The sequence below is a fragment of the Apteryx rowi genome, unplaced genomic scaffold (genome assembly GCF_003343035.1).
Source record: "Apteryx rowi isolate R43461 unplaced genomic scaffold, aptRow1 scaffold_78, whole genome shotgun sequence".
Taxonomy (NCBI): Eukaryota; Metazoa; Chordata; class Aves; order Apterygiformes; family Apterygidae; genus Apteryx; species Apteryx rowi.
Window position 1 is genome coordinate 1455638 of NW_020451071.1, and position 23652 is coordinate 1479289.

The 23652-nt window shown below is 43.0% G+C and overlaps 1 protein-coding gene across 1 annotated transcript in view; it reads right to left on the reverse strand.

Annotated features, from left to right (window-relative positions):
• Positions 1-23316, reverse strand: part of SYNE2 (spectrin repeat containing nuclear envelope protein 2) — a 172662-nt gene extending 149346 nt beyond the window's left edge. Inside the window, exons 1-13 of the mRNA XM_026088618.1 lie at positions 23238-23316; positions 11469-11530; positions 10381-10476; positions 10036-10113; positions 9858-9950; positions 8394-8575; positions 6498-6694; positions 5919-6019; positions 5045-5146; positions 4114-4251; positions 3092-3256; positions 978-1090; positions 102-258 (exon numbers count right to left, since the gene is read on the reverse strand). Of these exons, the coding sequence (XP_025944403.1) occupies positions 102-258; positions 978-1090; positions 3092-3256; positions 4114-4251; positions 5045-5146; positions 5919-6019; positions 6498-6694; positions 8394-8575; positions 9858-9950; positions 10036-10113; positions 10381-10476; positions 11469-11530; positions 23238-23316 (1563 nt within the window). The remainder of the gene's footprint in view (positions 1-101; positions 259-977; positions 1091-3091; positions 3257-4113; positions 4252-5044; positions 5147-5918; positions 6020-6497; positions 6695-8393; positions 8576-9857; positions 9951-10035; positions 10114-10380; positions 10477-11468; positions 11531-23237) is intronic.
• Positions 23317-23652: the final 336 nt, after the last annotated feature.

Here is a 23652-nt window from a genome sequence, read left to right on the forward strand (position 1 = left end):
TATCTTCAAATGAGGACAGATGTAAGCCTGAATGAAACAGAGTGGGGCAAAAATGATTACTCTCAGGGTACAAGTATGAAATACATATATTTTAAACTTACATTCCAATCTTCCAGCAGTGATTCCACAGACTCTTTTGTCCCATATTTCATGTTCCAGATATTTAGCTTTAACATCACCTCATTGGCAATAGCTGAGCACAGTCCACAGTGGTATTCAAGAAAAGTGTTGGAGTTTGTGACCCGAATATTACTGAATCTGCAATCAGTAAAATGTTCCAGAAGTTGACTCAAAATTGTTGGATATAGAAGGCATTAATGTGTAAGGTTTTTAGCTTAAAAACTCATAATTACAGACATTATATGCAAACATCTATATTGTTATGTTGGAAGTAAAAATCTAAAATAATAACTGTTCACTTTTTTCAGCATTAACAATTTTGAGCATTTCAATCTTGTCTGCTCAATTTTTGAAAAACCTTAAATAGCTAAAAGAGGGACATCTGACATCTGTTATATCAAAGGGTCTCAGGTTAAGGACACAGATTCACTGGTCACTTTTGAAAACAGCTTCTGACAGCTACATGGGGTTGCACAACCTGTAGATCTCAAACTGATTTTAAAAGTTAGGAACTAAAAATTGGGCAGAGAACACTCCCACTCCCCCCAGTAAATTTTTTAAATTGAAAATATCCATGTCTGCTATCCCTAGAGGGTGTTTCCTGTCCACACTAGCACAGGGCATCTAAGAACCTCCCGTGAGATGAGCTCCATTTGGTACAAATAAGTAGACGTTCATAGGCCCAGTGAGTGAACCTGCCTGCTCTGCACCCCAGTCCCTCTTAGTGCTTAGAGGGGAGAGGCGCTTTCTCCCCAAGGCACGGATAAATTATTTGCTTTGTTCAGAGTAACAGAACAAGTCGACAGCAGAGCTAGACGACAACATGGCCAAAGCAGAGGGAACTGGAGGATCACAACCTTCTTTTCATTTCCTCTAGCTTCTCAGGCAATACTAGTGGCATATTCTTCTCATCTTCATTCTTAAAGGATTGAAGGGTGTCCAAGTGTGAATCAAAACAACTCATCAAGCCCTAGGGAGAAAAAGACATCGTAAGTCACTCATTTAAATGCTAGAACATTTCATTTGGAAATCTGCAAGTCACCTGCCGTTACAGTGGGAGCTATTAAGAACCAGTCAGCACAAGACAATGTTCCAGTGTTTTAACTCATCAAAGTCAAAAGAAAGTATTCATTTCATCACCTTCAAAAATGCATATTTACTAAAGGCACAATACGATTTATCCTATCTCTGTGTATCTAGTTGAACATAAGGAACATGGATTTATACTAACTATACTATCAGTTCTTTCCTCAGTTTTACTACCATCTTTAGAACTAAGAAGTGTCATTTTAACAGTTTCAAGATATTAAGATCTTCTTTGCTATGTGTTAGCAAAGACTGACAGCAAAACCTTACGAATAAACATATTATGTCATACTTGCTTAATTCTTTATTTGAATGCTTAATAAATTTCCATTTAATGCCATGCTGATATCAATGTCATATTAATCCTCTGATAGTCATTATCAAACAATTTGGGAATATTTTATGGACATGTGTCTTAGCACCAAATTCTCAAAATAACAAATTAAACATAAAACACACCTGCATAGAAATTTTAACCTACATGAAGAGTTCCAGAAAAAAACAGTATTAAATACTGGTATCACCTAGGACTTGTAGATGATAGAAGAAAGCATATACCAAAGGGGATGAGATATTCATAAATGGCCTATAAAGAAATATGCTTAAAAATACATTTCTGTGTAATAAAACTTGCCACAAAGCATATTAACTGCAAAGGGCTAAATGCTGGGGCAGCCCTCATACCAGACAGCACTGGCCAGCTTTTAAATACTTGATTTTGCAACCTTAACACCATTCCAGTCAGACAGTTATGTGCATTAGCGGGTAATTTCCTTGATCTTAAGAGAAAGTAGAATTTCCATCATGAAGCACAACACTGGCAATCCCTACACGAGACACATTAAAAAGACTGGACTAGAGCAATGGGGCAAAAAACACCCAAAAAACTCTCAACAGAATGTCTTCCCAACAAGAAAAGCTGATTTGACAGAAATTAAGGGTTTGGGGTTTCTTCTTAAGGAAGAGAATGCTTTCATCTACATGTTCAATAGGAAAAAATACCTAAAACAACTRGATCTCTTTCTTTCTCTCATTCTTAGAAATGGTTTAACTACTTAGGCTAAAAAATACAAATCATAGATCAACCGGCTGAAGTCTGGCAGAGCTGTTATCAATTAAAAAGCCATGTCTTGCTTTGGGAACCAACTAGCAACAGTACAAAAAAGCGGTGTTACCAAGTCACTCGCAAGAACTTCTAGTTTGCATCCTTTCAAATCTGCATCAAGGACATGTCACAAAAACATCCACCTTCCCAGTTGTTCATACAGGAAGCAAGCACAGCATTACACTGATCAATCAGGCATCAATACAGCCACTTTTTTTGAAGTCTTCAAACTCAAAAGGATGCTTAAAATATTATCAATGCAAAGCTTTCAAGACTAGAATAAACAACTTGCAAGGAAGGTATTGAGGTATCAGAACACCTTCCACTGCTTTGAGTGGAATTGCAGAGTGATTCAGCAAGTACTTAACTTTAATCACATAAGCTGCATGAACTCAGTGGAATGTAACCCTGAGCCCAAGTGCTTTTCTGAATAGGTATGTATTTAAGCATAGATTTAAAGATAAGCATGTGCTTACCTGCATTATTACTTAACAAACAAACAAGTTGCAAGAGCCACATAAAAAATAATACCACAATTTACTCATTCATATAGTATTTTAATTTAATCTCACCCCAGTGAAATCAGAAACCTCCCTCATAGACCCATGTAGTTATTTAATTAAACTACTCGTTCAAAAATCTAAGATATCTACAGAGGGGCTTTTCACCTTCATAAGATAAACATAGCCACACCACTTCCCAAAATGTCAACATCAACTGCATAACAAGTGCTTTGCTAGGTCAGACTGGAGAGGAATGTTCCCTTAGTGATCAGCATACCTTAAATATTACAATTATTTCTCTGAAGAGAGACATTGCTTTAAAGGGGTCCTGCAAATCAGGCAAATCTTCTGCCTGCAGATGTTCGACCTCCTGAAGCCAGGCCTCAATGCCATCCAGAGGGGGTGGCAACATCTGGTCCAGCTTTGTTTTCCATTCATTAATCTTAAAAGAGAAAACAAGTGATTAAATGTCTCGCTATAATTTTCTTCCCCATCCCCAAGGTACTGACATATGCTCCATAAGCTGATGCTCTAGACACCTTGGAAAAAAAATATGTCACCATTCAGAACAGGAGCTTCCAGTGAAGGCAGCTGGAAATCACCTACGTTTACCTGAGACCCAGATTTGCTCCTCAGCCTGTAATCTCTGTAACACTACAAGAGTTCGGAAGTCACTGTCCTCAGCTGGTGACCACCTCAAAGCCCCACAACAGGAAAAATTTATAGTACGTTACTGGAAAAATGGAGGGAAACAAGGGAAGCTGTGGACAGCTTTTCATCACAGGAGATGACAGGGGAACAACTCTGCCATAAAAAGAGATGATCAGCCAGGCCTAGCACATCCTCACTCGGGGGCAGACAGATGACACAGCCAACCTCATTGCAAAGCACTGACCAGATCTAACTACACCGCTATCCGTGCTGTGGGAAAGATTATTCTAACACACTTTTCCCAGCTGCATCATTATCTGAGCCATAATTACATCCCAAAAGAACCTTTTAAGCATAAATAGGCCAAAACCTCTGATGTGAAGACTGCTCAAATTCAAAGATAATCAGATGCAGGCCATATTTTGGAGACTTCTCACAGTCCTGAGGCTTGGGAAGCAGAAGTCTGTCTCCTCTTGGGCACTGTACACCACTCAGTCTGTCTGGACTTCAGGTTGAGGGTCAATCCCACCTTTATCAGTCCAAATAAAATATCACCTCCCCTCTTTTCCCCGTTCAGTTCCTGGGGTAGACTTAGTCTTCTTCATCAAACACACTCACATTGATAAGAGAGCTAGAAATGCCTCTGACCTGAGAGATCAGTTTACGCCACTCTTCTCTCATCTGCTGCTGGTCTTTGCTTAGCTCAGCTACAATTGTTTTGGATGACAACACGGGCAGAAAGGCTTTTTTTTCTTGGTTAAATGCTTCCATAAATGACATCAGTTCCTAGGGTTAAAAAGAAAGAATAATTCATAGAAGAAAACTTCAAATGGAAACTGGTGGAGTCAAATATTGGCTCTGGACATGTCAATATGACTTCCATTAACTTCAAAGGGTGCGATGCATGGAAAGGCAAGATATCAAGAAGGTGGCATACTCATCTACAGGCAGTATTTGGGTCTGAAAGCACAGGTGCCATACAGTAGTGAAATCTTTATTTAATATAATGTCAGTGCAGTCAGGACATGGCTTCTCCCCTCTCACTCACAGAAGGGGAAAATTTCTCCCTTCGAGGTCCCCCATAGGCCTTTTAGTTACAAACTGTGGCTAGTAGGCCATATAAACCAAAGGAAATTTTACTTTAGACACAATCTATAGCCAATGTTTCAAGGGCCCTTCTATGACACTAGTTGAGAAAACCTACCGCTATTGTTATCACAGCAATGGAGAAGGTGACCCGTGAAGGGCCTGTGTGCTTGAGTCTTGTCCATGTCTTCCAGCTGTATCAGTTAATTAAAAGACACTACTTTACCCTCTCCAAAAGAACCTTGTTCTGCTCAGAAACCAAGCACTATATACCTATTTCCCTACAGAAATAATTTTTTCAAAATCTGCCCTCAATCATTTTGGTGCATTTACCAAATTCAATCTCATGTTTCCAACTCTTTTGTTTAAAAGTTTATTTAAAACTTCACTTTAGGCAATGAATATGAGAAGCTATGTTTCTGGGAATGTATTTTTAATAATTCTTTGACAAAGCAGTTAAATATTTTAAAAGGGTCAGTGAAATGCAACTTACTTTGTTCTTCTGGTAATATGTTTCACTCTCTGCGTCAATCAGCAACTTTTCTAACTTCTCTCCTTGGGCAGTCAACCAGCTTATGGCCTCTCTTACTTTTCCCTGGTAATTAGAGCAGAAAATTTCATTTTTCCATTTTGCAAGACCTGTTTTTAACTTACATTGTGTCATAAAACAACACACAAGTGAACATATGATCAAGCTCATGCAAAACTTTTGAAAAACAAAGGAAAACTCCTGGGGACTCTAATGAGTTCTGTATCAGCCACTATTTTAGAGCAAGGCCAAAGTTTTAAACCTCGCACCTGGATATATAAAGGCATCTTAAAAAAAAGGCCTGAATGCAGTCATATTGAAAGGAGATTATCAGTACAGAGATATGTGAACAGCCAATTAATGCATAAACTATCATGTGAGAATACAGAGAATAAAAAACTTGGTTTTGCAGCTGGTGTCCTCTGTGAATGACAACTTCTGTCTGCTCTACATGTGAGCTATTAAATGTAAAGCTGTTTGTTCTGCACATTTGCAAATCTGTCTGCCTGCACCCAGATACTTAAATACAGACTTCAGACTGTACACAAAGGCAACCAGGTTTGAAAATGTCCTCTCGAATAGTTAAATGGGAAACAAGACAGTCTGGACCGCAGTTCCACCTGTATCATCAAAAATTTATCGCATTGAGTCTTGGGTACCACTCAGGAGCATCAGGAAGTTCAAACCAATTCAGCCCTGTCAGTGGCTGAATCAGAGGGTCAAACCATGAAAGATAACGGTTACCGAGTCATGTCATAAACTGGGCAAAGAAAGTACTGAAATTCTTGGCAACAGTGAATCATTAAAAAGTGTCTCAGTGATAAAACACACAACATACCTGCATGTCTTCTTCAGACACAGGTAAATTCCTGGAGTACTGCAAAAACTGAGCCACGTAAGTCATGATTGATTTTTCATCTGGATTCATAATGTCAACATCTACAAGAGCCAATACACCATTAACATAATTATACAGTCCTCAAGGCCTGATCACATAATTACACACTATACTGCAGTTATTAAAACACAGTAAGCGTAAACATGTTTATTTTTCAGCAGCTCAGTTAAAATACCATTGATAGAAATTAGTTTGTTATAGACTTTTTTTTTCCTTTGGAATACTGTAATGTAACATGATAAAGTAATGAACAGGTTTCTCTTATGAACGGGAAAGTTTCATATCCTTTCTTCTGCATATTGTTCCCGCATTTACTGCCAATTAAAAAAATCCTCAAAATCTGAAGTACACTCTGTGTTATACAGTAAAGAACATCAGGTTTGAGCATTACAATAAATATCAATGTTTCATTTCAAATCTGACCTTAGCCTTATTTTTTCCTGTGTTACAAGTCAACACATATCGGACTATATTACATTCACTCCTTACGACAAAAATATAAAAACCCAGATCATTTACCTTCAGGTTCAAGAAGTCGTGGAATATTCAACTCAAGTTCTGCAATTCTGAAAGCCTCCTTCAGATTTTCTTTATTGGTTCTAGTTTTTGCCTTCTCCATATCAACTAGACCTGGTCTTAAGGCATGGATGATGGCTAAAAAAGGCAGTCCGCTTCGCCAGCTTGACTTGAAATCAGTCACACTGATAGAACCGTGCCTACCCCAAAAACGATTAGAAACAAAATGTCATAGCCTGTTTCTCAGATGTCATAAGAACAAATTTAGAAATACAGTATAAATTCAGTAAAATGAGGAGTGATCCAAATGCAAGTAGTTACAGAAAACCTTGCCACTGAATTCTGCAGAAGCTGGGTCAGTCTGCGATACAGCCAGTACTACCAATTGCTACAAATATTTCTGCAAAATGACACAATGTTTTTATCTTGTGCTGCGCCCTAAAGACAATGTCTTGCTGATCCAACACCCTTTCCAAATCCCACCATTGCTCTCGCTGTTTATGCACCCTATGCAATGGAAAAACAAGAAGCAAAGCACTGGAGCTGCTGCAACACTGTGAATAAATTTGTCTGTGAAGCCGCTGAGTATTGGATGCATTTGGCCTTTTAGAAAATCCAGACCTTAAAAATGTTAGACTACTGCAGGAAACATGCTTCCTTTTCCCTTATTTGCTTCAGTGTCTTTAAAACATCCGGTGCCTGGACAGCGCTGTGAGGTGCCCCGACGACTGTGAGTCACAGTGAATTCTGGGACAACTTTCCAGAAAGAGCTTAGGTATTATGAGTACGCTACTGTGTGGAAAAGATGTGAGGGTTCAAGAGATCAAACTCAGTTACAAAGCAAGGAGACAGGACTTATGAGATTGGTTCTTTTACAAAATAAAATAGGATTCACTGAAAACAAAATTATTCAACGTAATCACAGTTTAGAAAAAATCTTATGAAACAGAGAGCAATATTGCTGAAAAACAAAAACAAGCAAAAGGAAGAAGGTTAAACAGAGAGAGAACTATTTTTTACATGCCAACCAATCTCATACTGATAAAACTCAGCTAAAAGGTAAGATTCAATGCCTAAAAATGTTCTCTCAACAGAAAGTGTCCAATGTGCTGAGCAAAGCCTTCATCTCCCCCTAACAACATGGGACATTAGAGGATGGTATTAGAATATAAAGCAGCCAAAAGACCTGGAAAGAAAGGGCTGATGTTATTGTAAAGTGTGTTTGAAATGTCTTTGAATGAAGCATTAGGCCTTGAAGAAAATGCAAAATGTAAAACCTGCCTCTTCCAAGAAATATCTGCATCTGCTCTAGATCCTATGCTGTGAACACTCCCACTGATACCAACAGAGCCAGGTACTGCATACATCAGGGATAAGCAAGTATCTTGTTACCCCTGGGGACTGGGATCTCTTACGATCACTAGGATCTTTCTTAGGGATCATGCAGTGTTCAACAGAAGAACATGAGAAGTGGGAAGCCTAGAAACCCTGCGTTTTCCATTTTATAAAAATCTTCTGTTACTGAAACTTTGTTACCCAGAGCCTACCATGAGGATTAAAACTCACAAATCACATAAGCTTTCCACTAGACTGAGCTTTCCACTACACATAAAACTGTAAGCCTCTAAAAGAGAAAAGCTAAACAACTCAGTCTACATCATGGTGTCTTATTAGTAGGATTAGCCCCAGTTCCTTATGTTTAAAGGGCTAATGTCAAAACACTTAAGGCCTGATTGATGCTAAAAGTGCTGCTAACGTCATCCAGATTGTAAAGATTTTCTGCTAAGCCGTCACTAAGAAATGTTAAAAAAAACAGGGAAAAATAACATGACGTTACAGAGGAAAGCAGTAAAAAAAAAAAAAAGTAAGATACTATTTATAAACCTGGATGGAACTTACAGTGAACACTGCTCTTTTGCCCACAACAAAAGGGCCTTTGTTGCAGAGATCTTCCACCGTTCCTTAATTTTAGCACTTTTTTTAGCTGATCTGCTTGCCTTTGGAGAGGAGTCGACAGCACTTGAACAATCAAGAGATGGCTGATTGTAAGCACAAGCAAGCGCCCTGGCAAGTTCTTCGATCTGTTAGAGACAACAGGAGAGTTTAATCAGGTTTCAGTGAAAAATTACCACGACATCAATTGCAGAAAACCACAGAGAATTAGACGGGACTCGATTACAGCTGGGGTTGTAGTCCTCTACCCACAAGGATCAGACCATGTTTCCAAGTCTTTGCCAGATTTTATCTGTTCAAGCTGAAGTATATCATGATGAACCCCGCCTCTGGGTGATTTTTTGGCAGGAAATATCCACCCAAGACAGCTCCATCCATGTGATACTGTGGACACCAGCACTGGCAGCAAATGACCTTCTTACTCAATGTACTTTCCTACTCCTCCTACCACTGAAAGCAGCCCATGGCAGCTGTGTTGTGTGCTGTGTTGTGTGCTGTTGACACAACGTCATGTGTTAAGCATGTTCAGAGCTTGCCTGCTCACTCAGGCACAGGAATGCCTACATCATAGACCTCACACACCCAACATACCCAGAAGCTTCATTTGGGCAAAAAGATAAAGCCTCTGGGTATGTGCAGCCCAAAAACCTTCAACACCAAAGTACCTTTACCAAGAAAAATGTGGGATACATACTGCTAAATAAATTCACTTCTTGGCTCTCCCCTGAGTGCCAGGCCCCAGCTCACCCACAGTGCACCTATGTTAGTTCTCTGCTGGGCTCTCACTAGAAGACAGTTCAGCTCCATCATTCTCTACAGTCCTCCAGCATGATCCCAGCAAGGTCCTGTGCTTTCAGACACCCCCTCGTCCCCCCATCCCCATGCAAGATGCTCAGTATCTGGTAAAAGAAACATCATAAGGAAAGGCTGCAAGAAAAGACTTTGTGCTACTTCAGGCACCTGGTACTGAAAAACAGAATAGCAGGTATTACACAGCGTGAGTGCAGCCAACACGTTGTAGTGAGGGGCTGACCCTAAGGGAGGTGGATGTGAGCCACTTTGCACTATTCGCCCTATCTGGTGCTTAATCATCAGAGGACTTAAGCAAATGGACAAAGTTTTGCCTATTTTTTAACTGGTTATTTAAAAAATATTGTTATCTACTTATTCTACCATTTTGAATTAGATATTGTTCATCAGACTGTAACTCCATCGTTGAATTGGAGAAGCAGCTCACAGACACAGACAGGACGCGTTGGTGCGTCTCTTCCCTGAGCCATTGCTTCAAGACGTCAGAAAATAATCTTCTCCTTTGTACTAATTCATCTCATTTGGTGACTACATAAGTCAACACATTTTTGTGCTTTTTCCCTCTACTAAAACACTCTCTCACATCGCTGAAATACTTACATGAAAATGAAATATAATTGTCCAAATTAGGCCAAGCACAATGGAAGGTTTTCCTTCAATAATGTCAGCAACATGAATATTTATGAGCTTGAGCTGGGGAATAAAAAGGATCATTGTTAACAAAGAAAATGTTCCTGCTCAACTGGCTTTAGTTGTAAATTTTGAAGTTAATACTCACTGATCTGCTCTTTAAAAATGTCAAAGCATTTTCTATGTTGCTTCTGCACTGGAAAGTATTAAATCCTTTTTCCCGTGGCTGTAAAGTAAAAAGAACATATTATATTCTCAGTTGCAATAACCCATTTAATTTATATTATGATAAGGGAAGTCTTGCAAAGATTCATGAATGACTTGCAATGAACTAGCATCAATGGGTACGATTAAATGTCAGTGATGGAAGATTAAGATACATGTGAATAGCTCCATGACCCCAGACTGATCATTGCTTACAATTAAGCACATCCAGAAATTTTTGCCCGATATGACCACGGATTGACGTAATATTTTGATTACTCTATCTTACCAGATGTTGACCTGAAAGAACTTCCAACAGATCCAAAAGCAAATGTCCTTGCCGTATGTCTGCGTACAGGTCTGAGATAACAGAAGGAGGTGTATGCTGCAAAATAAATTTCAACGCTTGTCACACCATCTTTAGTCATTTTGAAAACATTATACTGCAGAACATCAGATTGTTTTACTTTGTTCTTAAAAAAACTTTTAGCATTTTTTATTTATCAGTAAGCTGAAATACAAATCCCACGTCTAATTTCTCATATTCTATTCCTTCTGAACCGTTATTATCCTTGCCTCTTGTACCCTCTTGCACCTGCCTCTGATTTTTACAAGTGTTAGTTTAGGCCTTATTTTCAAGCATTTATGCATTTCAACGAGGCATGTGTTAACATACAATAACTTTGAACAAAATGAAAGGGAAGAAAAGCAGCTAATTTGTATTTTGACTTCTTAATCAATGTATCTTGAGTTCAAATTCGACTACAGAATTGAATAACTAACCCCCCCCACCCTCTTCACCAGTTGTAGACAACACAAACCTATCATGAGCTCAATGGCTTCTGCTCAAGGAGGGACCACAACAAGATTATTTGGCTTGAGAAAGTCAGATCCCCAACACTTGCTGCATGAGCTGCTTCATGAAAGCTTAAAACTTTTATATGATTTCTTTTAATACTCACTTGTCACTCAGATCATCCCATTAAACTCATGTTCTTGGATTGCATAATAGAATAATTCTTACCTAAACATAGTAAAACTAATCGTAAATATAGAACGTCGTAAAATCCTGTCTGGCACATGTGCGCCACAACCCAGCACAAGGTCTGGAGACAGAGGAAATAATATGTTTTAGTAGATCAGTGAGAAAGATACTCTCATCTACTTATAAACCCTGTCTTCTGAATGTCCTTAGACTATCACTGATGCAATGCAATTGCACTTATTAAACAAATGCTTTCCAGGGGCATTTTTTTCCAGTTATTGCCCAAAAACTTAAATTAATTTTGTTTATTCCTAAAAATTTTAACCTCCATAGAGCACTTCTGTATTAAAAAGGCAAAAAGAAAAGTCTTTCCTAAAGAATCCCCTTCTTACCTTTGCCAATATTGAATTTATCCAGCTAGTGAAGGTTTTCTTCTGGGTACACTCTCGCTGCACTGGGGAAAAAAAGAAAAAAAATGCTTAATGAAAAGAATGGTCTGATTTTATTTGTCTTTCTCAAAAAGATACATGGGATCCACCTCAAACCTAAGGTCTGTTCTCTCAGACATGATACTGGATACAATTTATTCTTAATTTTTCTCAATTGCTAATATTTTCTTGCTTGCAGAGATCATGCTGCAAGGAGCTCCACAACCATCAAGCAGATGCAGCAAAATCAGCTAGATAAGGCTTTCTTAAAAGCTCCACAAAGCAAACAGTGGTTTGAACACATCACCCTACAACATCATACATCTAGAATAAATCCATCCATTTCTCCCTGTTCCTTAAAAGACTTAGCGCGACCAGCAGCGTAAGACCCACTCTTGAGACTGTCAAAGGGTTTGGCTCAAAGGCCAAATTCTCAGGAGAGCCCAAGTCGCTAAGGAGGGCAACCCGCTCCCACCAGGACCTAGAAGATTTGGACCCTCCTCGCACCCCTCTCAGGGAGGTCAAAGCCAGGAAACTCCAGGCATCAGGTTAGGAGATGAGACCAGGAAGGAGGCCAGGGCATCTGCTGGGCGATAAATGCCCGCCTGTAGGCGAAGTCCCACAGGAGCATGTCTTGGTTAACTGAGGGGCAGATCACTGATCAGACCCAAGCGGGGTCTTAAACCAGGAGCGAGGAGGAAGCGAGTGCTTGGACCAGCTGGCTYGCTGCCCACCCGGCCGTCCCTTGCGGCCAGGCCGTGGGCTGCCCTTCGGCTGGGCACGAACCCCTTCCCCGCACCGACTCGGGATCTCCTCCGCACCCTGTTTAAAAGCAGTCAAGTACATACGTCTCGCTTGAGATGGGCATGGGAGCAGAGAGCTAGGGACACGTCTTGCCAAAATAAATAATACTGGTTTTCCCTGGACACGAAGCTTGATGCCATCCTCACCTCAGCCTCTAGAAGAGCTCCTGCTGGTCCCAACAGCGCGAGATCAGAGCCTGCCTCCGTTTCACCGGCCGGGATCGAACCCCTCGCGCCCTTCCCCGCAGCCGCTGCCGGCCAGACCAGCTCCCCGACCCCCTCCCCGGGCACAGCCCCGCTCCTGCCAGCCCGTCCCCCTCGCTAACCCACGCCATTCCCAAGAGACACGGCCACCCGCCACCCGTGAGCCGCGGGCCCGCCACGACCACACACGTTAAAGTCAGCACTGGTCACTCAGAATATTTAAAGCTCCAAATCCGAAGAGCCACGTAACTAGGATTTCTCACTGCTTTGGGCTGCTCGCAGTAACTCGGGCTGTTGAGAGGAAGGCAGCCGCAGCACCTCGGGCATCAGACGGGGACAGAGGGGACCCCGTTTCTGCTCCCGCTTGCTTCCGCACAAGTCTCTCCGATTCCTCGCGCCCTGCTTCCCCGCTTGCAAAGCAGCGAGCTTGGGCTCACTTTGCCAAGGGCTCTGAGAGCCACCTACAAGCCAAGTCTTCCAGGCGCAGAAACAGAGTAGCYACATGTCACCTTTATAGCTACATGTCACTATTTCCATGGGAAATGACCTTGAAGCTTTTACCTAAAATGGAGGGGGGGCAGGGATTACTTTCTGAGGTCACCGGATGGTTTGTGTCAGTAGCTTACATATATATTAGGTAGAAGAAGGCTAAAAGCACACCGTTACCAAAATGTTGGGCTTGGCTTCTTAAAAGCAGCCCCCAAAGCAGTGGCACCTGGAGCTGCCGGAAGGGCAGGCATTCCCGCCATCCTCCCCTTCCCCCCTTCGTATCAGAACAGACGCCCCAAACACCACACCATTTTTAACAGCCCAGGCATTATAAAGCGTGTCAGACAGACACACTGTTACCTGAGGGAGGGCAAGTTCACCTTGACGGAGGAGCCGATGTTTTGGTCATCCTCGGTCAGCCCAAAGCACGTGCATCGACCGCAGGGCTCTCCCAGCTCTGCCCACCATGTTCATCTTTTGTGCCCGAGCATGCTTTTGGAGACGAGAGAGATTGCTCACTTCTAGCAGATCCCCCAAATGTGTTTGTTCATGCAAACTGATCACTTGCTTTGAGTCCCGCTGCAGCTTCCTCCATGCAGTTTCCCCGCGGGGCCGAGACGGATGCCCAGTGCCTTTGCACCTTGCTAAGTGCAGCCATCCTGGGAAGTGGCCTGCAAAACTCCTCTCCTGACAACTCACTTCTAGTTACAGGCAGCAGAGAAGCAAAGTGTGACTGGCAGAAGAAGGAACTGTGGGATTGCTGCTGCAGGACTGGGCTTGCAGCATATGGACACATGGCAAGTGCACGGCTGCCTCCTCCTCGCTCCAGGAGTTCACAGCACTTTGCCTGGTGGAAATAAGGTGCTCAAAGGAGGTCAAGGAAAGGTATCTACATAGCAGATATCTGGCAGGTTTGGGGTTGAGGGCAACTCTAATGTGTATCCTTAATATCACTGTGGACAAGTTCAGCGATGTGGGGCTAAAGTCATTGCACGGTCGCTCGTTAATGCCAACTGCAGCAAAACTGGCCACTTTTATTTATTCTCTTTCCCCGGCTTCTCCTTCTGGTCTGGTTCCCCACTGGCTTGTCGGGACAATACGAAAGGATGGTGCGTGTCCTACTCCCAGCTGAGAAGCCGCGAGGAGGACACGGCAGGTGTGCGGAGGGAGAGGCCAGAGGAGTGGTGGCGACAGCAGGGCAGGGTGCATGGGTGCAGGAGAGAAAGATGGAGGGCAAGAAGGCTCTGTGGGTGCTCGCTGCCCCCTTGGCACCTGGGGGTAAAACCAAAGAAATTTGGGGGATCCGGTAGAAGTGAACAACCTTTTCTGTCTCTGACAGCATGCTCCTGCACAAAAAATATTAACGTGAAGGGAAGTTGGACATCATAAGGCAAATGCAAAACTACTCAACAATAAATATGCATATTTTCGTAGGCTGGGCTGGATGAAAGGTACCAAAAATATCATGTCCCTTGGGGGGAAAAAAAAAATCCCTTTCTGCTCATGACGATGAAATGTCACTCACAGAAAAATGTCACATATTTTATTAAGCTCAGGGAATTCAGCAAGCGCAAACTCCAGTCCTGGGCTGTGTTTCATCAGCCGAGACGCTTTGCTACGTGCAAACTCGCTCTCTGAGTGGAGGGAGCTGCTGACGAAGAACGCAGCCTCCTTCTCCAACCAAACCAGCCAACCCAAAGACCCCCTTTGGTTCAACCTGCCAAGGGAGCTACAAGAAAAATATTCACGCATTACATGCGTCAAGGATTGTTTTGCGCTGTGTAGCTATCAAATCTTCTGTCYGTTCTGCTCTATTCTGTAATACTGTGATCCCAAAGGAGCATGAAACAGCCTATGTCCCTGCCTGCTAGATTATCTACTGTTCTTTTTAAGTTTTACGGAGCTCATGATGAAAAAAATTATGGCAGTCTTAAAGATACGGACAGAAATACAATCTCAAAATGCTATTTGGTTTGGAAAAAAAAGAGAAAATAAATGCAAATGTGCCACTGACAGGCACCACAGAGGCAAGCATGGGACTCTGGATGGTGCAAACCCCATAGAAGAGGGGTTTGCTCTGGGGCGCTCCCCAAGAGCTAATGAACCCTGGCTGCACCATGGCCGGAGCCACCACGCTGTGGGGTTGCTGTAGCCTGGGGGCACATCCTCTAACGACCTCATGATTGCCAAGTCCAGGCAAAGGAGAAGTGATACTGCAGACCCACACCATAAACATCTGGGTGCTGTGCAGTTCCCCACAGAAGGACCTGTTAAAGGGCATGTTGTTACCAACGGAGCAGTGTCCTGGGCTGAGCACCAGGACATCTGTTGATGTGCACAGTTGCTGACGGAGGCCGTGCTGCTTTGGTATAACTGCGGGCTGGCATTGCTTAGACTGGCTATAAGAGAGTAAGCCACGTATGTCCAGTGTGGACTTGGACCACCGTCAGCTGGCCTGTGGGTCACCCGTCAGCAGGGACGCCCCTGATGTCAACAGCGTGGTGAGGAGAAGCYGRGGAAAACTATACCRGAGGGGTGGCCCATGAGGGGTGAGAGCGGCCACTGTACCTGTTGTTAGAGAAACCAGGGAAAACTASACCGGAYGGGTGGCCAGTTGTTGTACCATGCACCCATGATTTAACTGTAGACCTYTGATACGTATATGTATGCTCAGTTATGTTATATTTYTAGCTTTACTATACTTYCAGCTTTGTTATAACCTCCTGTCTCTAATAAACCCTCACACTTGACAGATGATGATCTCTTGAGTTCAGTGCAACTAACCSAGGAACCCRAAAGGTCCYRGACGCCGTCACAGCTGCCCAGACAAGTCATCATCACAGCACGCACAAAGAGGGCATAAATAGCATGGAGACACCGGCTTCACGTCCGCACAGGACCCACCACACCCTTTGGCTGAATACCCGGGAGGCAGCCGTTCCCAATTACCTAACCACGTATTGCTGAGCAGCGGGGCTCAGTTTTATCAAGCAGGCAAGGCAGGTAGTGCTAGCGCTTGGAAAGGGACGGAAAGCAAATACGAACTACCTCACCTGACACCAGCGACTCTTCCAGCCAGAGCTCTGCTAGGATCAGGACACTTGTTCCTGGTTTGGTCGCTTCTCTATGTATTAACGTAGAAAAGCAGCCAGCAAGGCATCCGCTCGCGTTGGTGGCTCCCGAGCCAGGACCACAGCACGAGGCGGGTATTTTACTGCCCGCACCGGAGCACACGTCCCACTCTGCCCAAGCTCCTGCCTGACACAGCCCACGCGGCTGCCTTGGAGGCAGCTGCCGTCCGCCTTATTTTCATACCCAAATCAAAAAAAAAAAAAAACAAATCTCCCTGTGACTCAATAACAATACGCCATGCTGTGCCCGCCAATACCTCTCCGAACTGTGGCGCGGCAATCAGTCCATTTAAATCTAGGCCACGCAACCCACAGCGCTCGTTACACATGTGCTGCTGGCACAGAGGCAGGCAGTTATTCTTCAGTTTTCAGGCTGAGCGTGTCTTCCCCCCCTTGGCCCCCCCCAATGCTGCTGCTCGGAGGCTCTAATGATTTAATCAAGCTCTCAAATTCTTGTATCTACCATGTGGTTAATTAATACGGATTTTTATTTTTATGAGGATGAATGGATTCTTTGTTAGGCCTCTTTATAGGACTCTAAGCGACCTTGGTTTTATCCTGCCCTAGTTTGCAAAATGTAACTGACCCAGAATAAAAAAAGCTATATAAAAAAAAATGATAAAGAGCTTCCTTCACTTTGGGTGAAAACTCACCAAGCCAGAAAGTGGATATGAGGGAACAAAATAAGAACCTCCTAATCTGAAAACACCTGAAATTGTCACACTTCATCCTGTGTTTCAAAGCCAATCTTTAGATTAACTTCTTTAGCGGGGAATAACAGATAGGATAAGCGCATCACGTAGGCTGGCTGAAAATCGATAGACACTGCTGGACAATCATGGCTTTAACCAGTAATGAGCCATCGGCAAGTATTACAAAATAGACTAATCATTAAGGCCTAAAGCGTGGGGACACGACGCAGGTCATAGCAGGAACYGCGGTGGGGAGGCGAGGGCAGGAACGCCGCCTACCACGCTTTTGCTCCCAGCCATCCATTAGCAGGGATACGGAAAAGCCAGAGTTGAAATTACTCTCCTTTTTTAACCCTTAGACAATTATTTTAAATTAATGAGCACAGGCCTGTCTGTCATTGTCCCATCTCTGCTTCGACAGAAGGAATTACCTCCAATATATGAAGGTTTTGCATCTCCCTCCCTGCCACCACGCGGCTCAGCCGAGGCTATATGGACATTATATGTACATTAGCAAGCAGCGCAGCTCAATAGGAGCAGATCTGTAGGCCGGAGGAGCTCAGGACCCGACATCCGCACCGCGGGCGTCGCGATGGAAAAGGCTGCTTTGGACCAGCTCTGGCCTGACTGTCCCGACAGCTGTGTTCTTGGAGAACATATATTTCCATCCCAAAAGCACCATGTTTCCGCACTGCACAACTGCTCGGCACACAGAGCAAGGCAGGCAGGGATAACCGGGAGATGTCCTTCAAAAGAGCACTCCTGCTATGAACTACAACACCACGGAGGTACCCACAGTAAACRACGGGAACTGTCAGAGGGCTCTTAGGGATCCGCCGAGCCGGGGACAGGGCGAGGAATTCACCACGCGGCCCTTTATATACGGTAATCCCTTCCTTTCCACCCATTAACACTGTTCTCATTTACGGCAGACAGGAAGGCAGGGTAGAGAGTTATTTCCAGCATTTATGTTCAGCAACATGGTGCTAAGCAACTAAAAACAAACACAGTGTTTTTGTCAAGATTAAGAAGTTTATCCGAAGCTCAATGAAGGCAATGATAATATTTCTACAGCAACGAACCTTTTCAGTTCCAAAAGCTGTATGAAAATTAAGAAATAATCTACTGCTGTGTCTGGGCAGCAAGCGGGAATTGTCCTTTCTACGCTATCTCCTTTCAACCTCCTCTTCCTTTCGCAAGCAAATTCTCCAATTTACCAAATTGTTGCTAAGTCAGGAAGCCGTTCAGACTGAGTTTTGCCCTACTGGCTTCCTTAAATACTTTTACCCTTCTTCTTGCCAGGATCCCGAAGCAGCTCAGAATCGTTGCTATGTTTATTGCCACAGCAGCACAGAAGTGAGGCACTGCAGGGCACAGGCAGAGGTTTCATGTTAAATTCTCAAAGGTACTAAATTACATCATTTAGGTATCCACATACCTTTAAAGATAAGGGCTTAAGTAGCTTTTCTAACACTTTAAAGAAAATCCATGGTGGAGCAGGGACTTGAACACAAGTGGCCTTCAGCATCCTATACTTGTGCCTCAGAAGTGATCCACTCCTTAGTCATTTTAATGCCAGTTTTTACCTAGTGAAGTACCTGATAATGCCCTTAACAAACTGAAGTTTATCTCATGGGTAAAGCATTTACCCAAGTAGATGATCTCTTTTTTCATTAGGCATGATATACTGAGACAAAAATACCCATGAGTGATTTTTTTTTACGGGCAGGCTCATGTATCGTCTGCCTCTTAAGTTCCAACGCGCTCGTCACATGCCAGGGAACCACATGCAGTTATGGGACGGGCAGACTGGCTCCTCAGCTGTGTAGCATAAACAGAGCATAAATTTCAGTGCAGGTATGCTTATGGGAGCTTTTCCGCTTGTAAAATCACCCTTGAACATCATAATAAGCATTTAACAGGCTTCTTTGACCATTCTGGTTTAAAAAAAAAAAAAAGAGAGAGAGAGAGAGAGAGAATCTGCAGCTGTAATAAAATACCAGCCTCAACAGATGAGGCATACAGCTGGAAGGCAGAAAACTGCTGGGTCAGAGTTACTAGTCTCCCTGACCTCTGGAAGAATTAAGTGTGTCTCGGAGAGATATCCCCCCTTAAGTCAATTATTTGGAGACGAGTGCAATCTAGTACAAGCTGCACACCAAAATCTAGCAATATAGATCACCGTATTGTCAATGTCGGTTGAAGAGAAAATACATTTTTGATCATTCATAAAGGATTAGACATAACTGCATTAAATAGCATAATTCATTTATATCATTAAGCACTCTTCAAAAATAGCATGAGCTGCCAGGTTTTTACGTTATCATCCTTTGGATTACCAGTAAACAGCAACATGCACATAGGTCAGTGAGCAGAGCCAACAAGTTACGACCCCTGCAGTTAATTAAATGTCGAAAGACCAAATACACGCCCCAGACTCCGAGAGCTAGAAACACGCTTTTGTGTCTGAAATATCTCAGCAAGCAGGGAAAGAAAATGGAAAAGAAAACTGCGCACAGGCCTGTTGGGCAAGGTCACAGCTATTGTCCGTTTGCTGCCTTGGGAGGGCAGGGGGAAGGCTTTGTGTGTGGGAGGGAAGGTGGAGGCTGGGCACACCCCACAGGGAAGCAGATCTGCATCCTGAAAGCAAAAAATATCTCCTGCTCCAGAGCAGAACAAATCTCCTTCAGTTCCTGACGCAGCAGCCGCTCATTTGCAAGCGGCCGCCCGCGCCCCTCGCTGCACACCTGCGCTCCTGCTCGCCAGCACGTATTCAGGTCTCCAGCAGGGCTCAAAACATTTGCCACGGAGCCCTCCTCTCACCGAAGGAAGGTACGTGGCTCCTCATTTCGGGTAGCCGAAAACGATTTTGGCCCCTGGCCGTGCATCTTGCATTAAGAGAAAGCCAAACGCCAGGCTGGACCCCTCTGCGGGGGTCCCACACCAGAGACACGCAGCAGGGCTCCCGCGTTATTCCCCCTCCATCCACCCTTTGCCGACCACGGCCTGGGCAGCGAGCTCCTGCCTGCTCCCTCTGCAGCGAATCAGGGCAAATCTCAGCAGAGCAAAAGCGACTTCATGTTTCAAAGACGGTCCACAGGCCACGAGAAAGGAGCATCTCCCCGGAAAGCATCCCGTGCTCGGCAAAATGTTTGGAGCCTGCCCAGCAGGAGAAATGCTTCCCTTAAATACTTCCCAATAGGTCCAGCTCCAGGCTTTCTGCCTGCGCCTTTAGGTGGCTGCAGCTGTGCAGGGACACAAAACAGCTTTGCAGCAGCTCTAAGACATGCCGCACCAAAAAGCTAGGAGGATGGAGAAAGCAGAAAGGCAAGGGCACAACCAATGTTGGTATTTTTCTGATTAAATTTTATCCCAGTGTTTGGGGGAGAGAAGAGGGGAGGAAAAAGGGGGAGAAAAGAGGGACTCCAAGTCCTGATGTCAGTGCAATTTCATAGGCATTTCAGCTCTCTTGGGGTGGGACGAGCAAAACTATTCTCTTTGCTTGTGGAAATCAGCTCGAAAACTGGAAAAGGCTAAAGAGCAACATATAAATCACAGAAGATACATATATAAGGGTTTCTATTCTTGCAGCTTTTTCTTCAGCCTCACAGTTTTGTGACTAGCTTCATCATTTGGAAAAGTCTGGAGATGGCAACATTAGAAACCATATTGCTTTCATTTTTTCACCTATTCTTTTCAAACTTCATTATTTAGCTGCAAAAAAAGAGGCACTGGGAACAAAGTTACATTTTTACCTGTTTTTTTTTCTTGTTTTGTTTTCTGCTGAACATTTCTAAGTGAAGTTATCATCCCTGAACACTGTCACTACTAAAACCCTGTGACAGAGTCCACTAACGCAGATTTGTACAATATTAACAACCTGGCATTGATTTAATAGGGTTTGTGTTTTAGAGCTGAGAAGTAACCTGTTTTCTAATTATTTAAGGAGGTTCTTCTTCCCCTCTTTCCTCCCCTTTCCTCCCAGAACTGTTAACAAACTTCCTCACAGAAGATTATGACTTAAATCATAGTCCATTCTTACTAAACCGAGCGTTTAGTTTTATACACAGTAGAAAAGCAGCTGTTTGATTACTTTTTTTTAGACATATAACTCCATAATGGCCAAAACTGACTGGCACATTCAATAGATCTTGTCCTAATTAACCAGATTAGACAAGCGCAGTAACGTCCCTGGATGCCTTTCAGGAATAACAAAAGATTGGATCACAAAGAATTTAAAGGTAGAACAAAACACAAGCAATCCTGACTACAGCTCGCTCCTATTTTTCTCTCCTGTGCCAAGTATTTACACATATCTCCTGTTAAATGGTGTATCATCCAAGACCGGACATATTCTTTAAGGTTATGATTTAACCATTTGAAAAGCAGATCATAACCAGTTTTCTATCCATAGTTGGTCACCCAAAAAGTGAACTGATTTCCTGAAAGTGATGAGCAGCTATTCTCTGAAACTGAGATTTCTCTAAAATTTCTCCAGGTCAGCTTCAAGACTTGAAGCAATCCAAGTGTCTGGCTGCTGTGCAAATCGCATCTCAAGAGTCCTATTACTGAAAAAAACGTAACCTTTTCCTTGAGTGACCTTATTCTTTTCATTGGACCTTTGTTACCACAGATCTCCTGGTAGATGTACTAATGGTTTCTATCTGTCATGTCAGGGAATGTGTCTTCAGTGCTTCATCACGGCTGTGTTGCCATTTGTCCACTCTGCCCCAGCGCAGATGCTGCAGTGCTGCAATTCAATACATTGGGTGCATCTGCCTCTTTTGTTACACTCTCAGTCCCTACAAAAATTGCTTGTGCTACTCGTGAGAGACCTCTCTGGGTGTCTTACAAACAGTTAAGCACACACAGTTTGGCACCACACTTGCACTCTATTCATTTCAGCATAATCCAGGAGCTCGAATTATTACAGCGCAGAAAAATTATTTAGTTATTTGAATTTTGGTAAGCAGGGCTCCTAACTGCTGAGCTATTGACCACAGAACTCTGCTTTTATGCCATGTATAAACCCCACTTTGACTTTTCAGAAAATAACATGAATATTATTTCAAAACCCTAACGTAAAATCCCACATAATTATAATTCAATACCCTCTGCCTTAAAGTCAGACCATGTTCTCCAAACKCATTTCATGGCAACGGCCACCTCAGCCTTTGTACCAAAGGCAAAATCCTCCCCCAGGCTGAGTCTGGCACTACAACGGTGCCTTGGACAAACTGGGCTTGGTGCAATGTTCACACTAACTCCTGCCTGTTGGGAGGTTTTTTCTTGCTCTCCTGAAAATACAATATTGAAGTAAAACGGAAGAAAATTCACTACTAGTTTGGCCTCAGATCACTGTTAGGGCTCACTCATAAAAGCACAGAGCTTCAATGACAATATTAGTGCAAGTGAGGATCATACAAGGGTCTCGGCAGAATATTTTTTGCACCATCTGTTTTAAACATATTTTTTCTCAACTAAGCAACAGAGGAACTTCATCATAAGCGAGCGAGGAGGAAGAGCTCTGTGGGAACGTGACTTAGCCCATCCATCCTAGAACAACCAGGCGCCGAGCGCATCGAGGACGAGCTTTCCCGCGGTGCTAGCTCTGCTGCCCGCACAACGCTCCTTGATGAAGCCTCCCTAAACTTTTTCATGAATAGGTTTAGAGGAAAATCAGTCATCCCGGAAAATTTTTAGAGAAGAAAATTCAACATATGATCAAGGAAACTCCAGAAAGGCTGAGAGGCCAGCTCTGATGCACTGATTAACACTCAACTGCCCAGGTAACTGCCATTAAAACAGAACAATTACAGATCGGCCAATGCTCGGTTAATAAGGAATCACTCATTGCAAGTAAGAGTGAAAGACTTTGACCTGGAAGAACTTTGTTTAAAAGTCACAAAGATTTTCTACTTGTTTAGGCCACAAGTTGTCTTTCTACATGTGCAGGAGATAAAAAATAACATAACATAAGTACTGTAGCTAGTAGCCTCATTAAGACAGCTCAGTGCATCTAACAAATAGTCAGCAAACTGGGAAAAATGAAACCAGTGAAATAGCATAATTCTTTTCACGTTGCCAGTTCCCTTGAAAACAGTTTACAGTAACATGTATTCTGAATAAGAAAACATAAGAAACAGTGAGTACATCTGTACCAAAAAAGGCAACAGCTCTGGAAATACCAGAGAAAGCAATAAGAGATCTGTTGTCTTTCATTTCACTGCTGAAAAGTCGCTCATGAAACACAGAAACATCTGCAAAAAAACACAGATGTGAACTGACTATACTGACCATAAGGCTAGTTTTATTTTTTAACTGGTTTCTCGGAATTTCCTTCAGCTTGCACACAGCCACCTATTTTTGCCACAAATCCATATGAAGAAAGCACATAAAGTTGCAATCACTTACCTTGCAGTGATAGATAGAGATCATCTATTTCAGAGGAAGCCTGCTCCTCTGTTGAGGGAGATGACAGCTTTGATGCCATAGTAAATCTTATGGAGAGTCTTCAATTGATTTCCAAACTGAAATAAAAACAGAAGAAAAACATCAGTACAATTTTGGTTTAAAAACGATGATATCAAAGATGTTAAAGAGTACACGGAGACATGTTTGGGGTTTTTTTTCTTCCAGTAGGATGTTTCCTTAGCTCATCCAGAATAAAGTGAATATTCCTAGTGTGCGGATGGCAGTTTTGAAAGTCAGGTTGGGAAAAGCTCGTGGCTCCTTCTGCGAATTTGCTACTCTCGCACCTCAAAGATTTTCTTTAAATCTCTGCACTTCACAGACCTCTCTTCCTGCCCAGATAATTGTTCCAGAATGG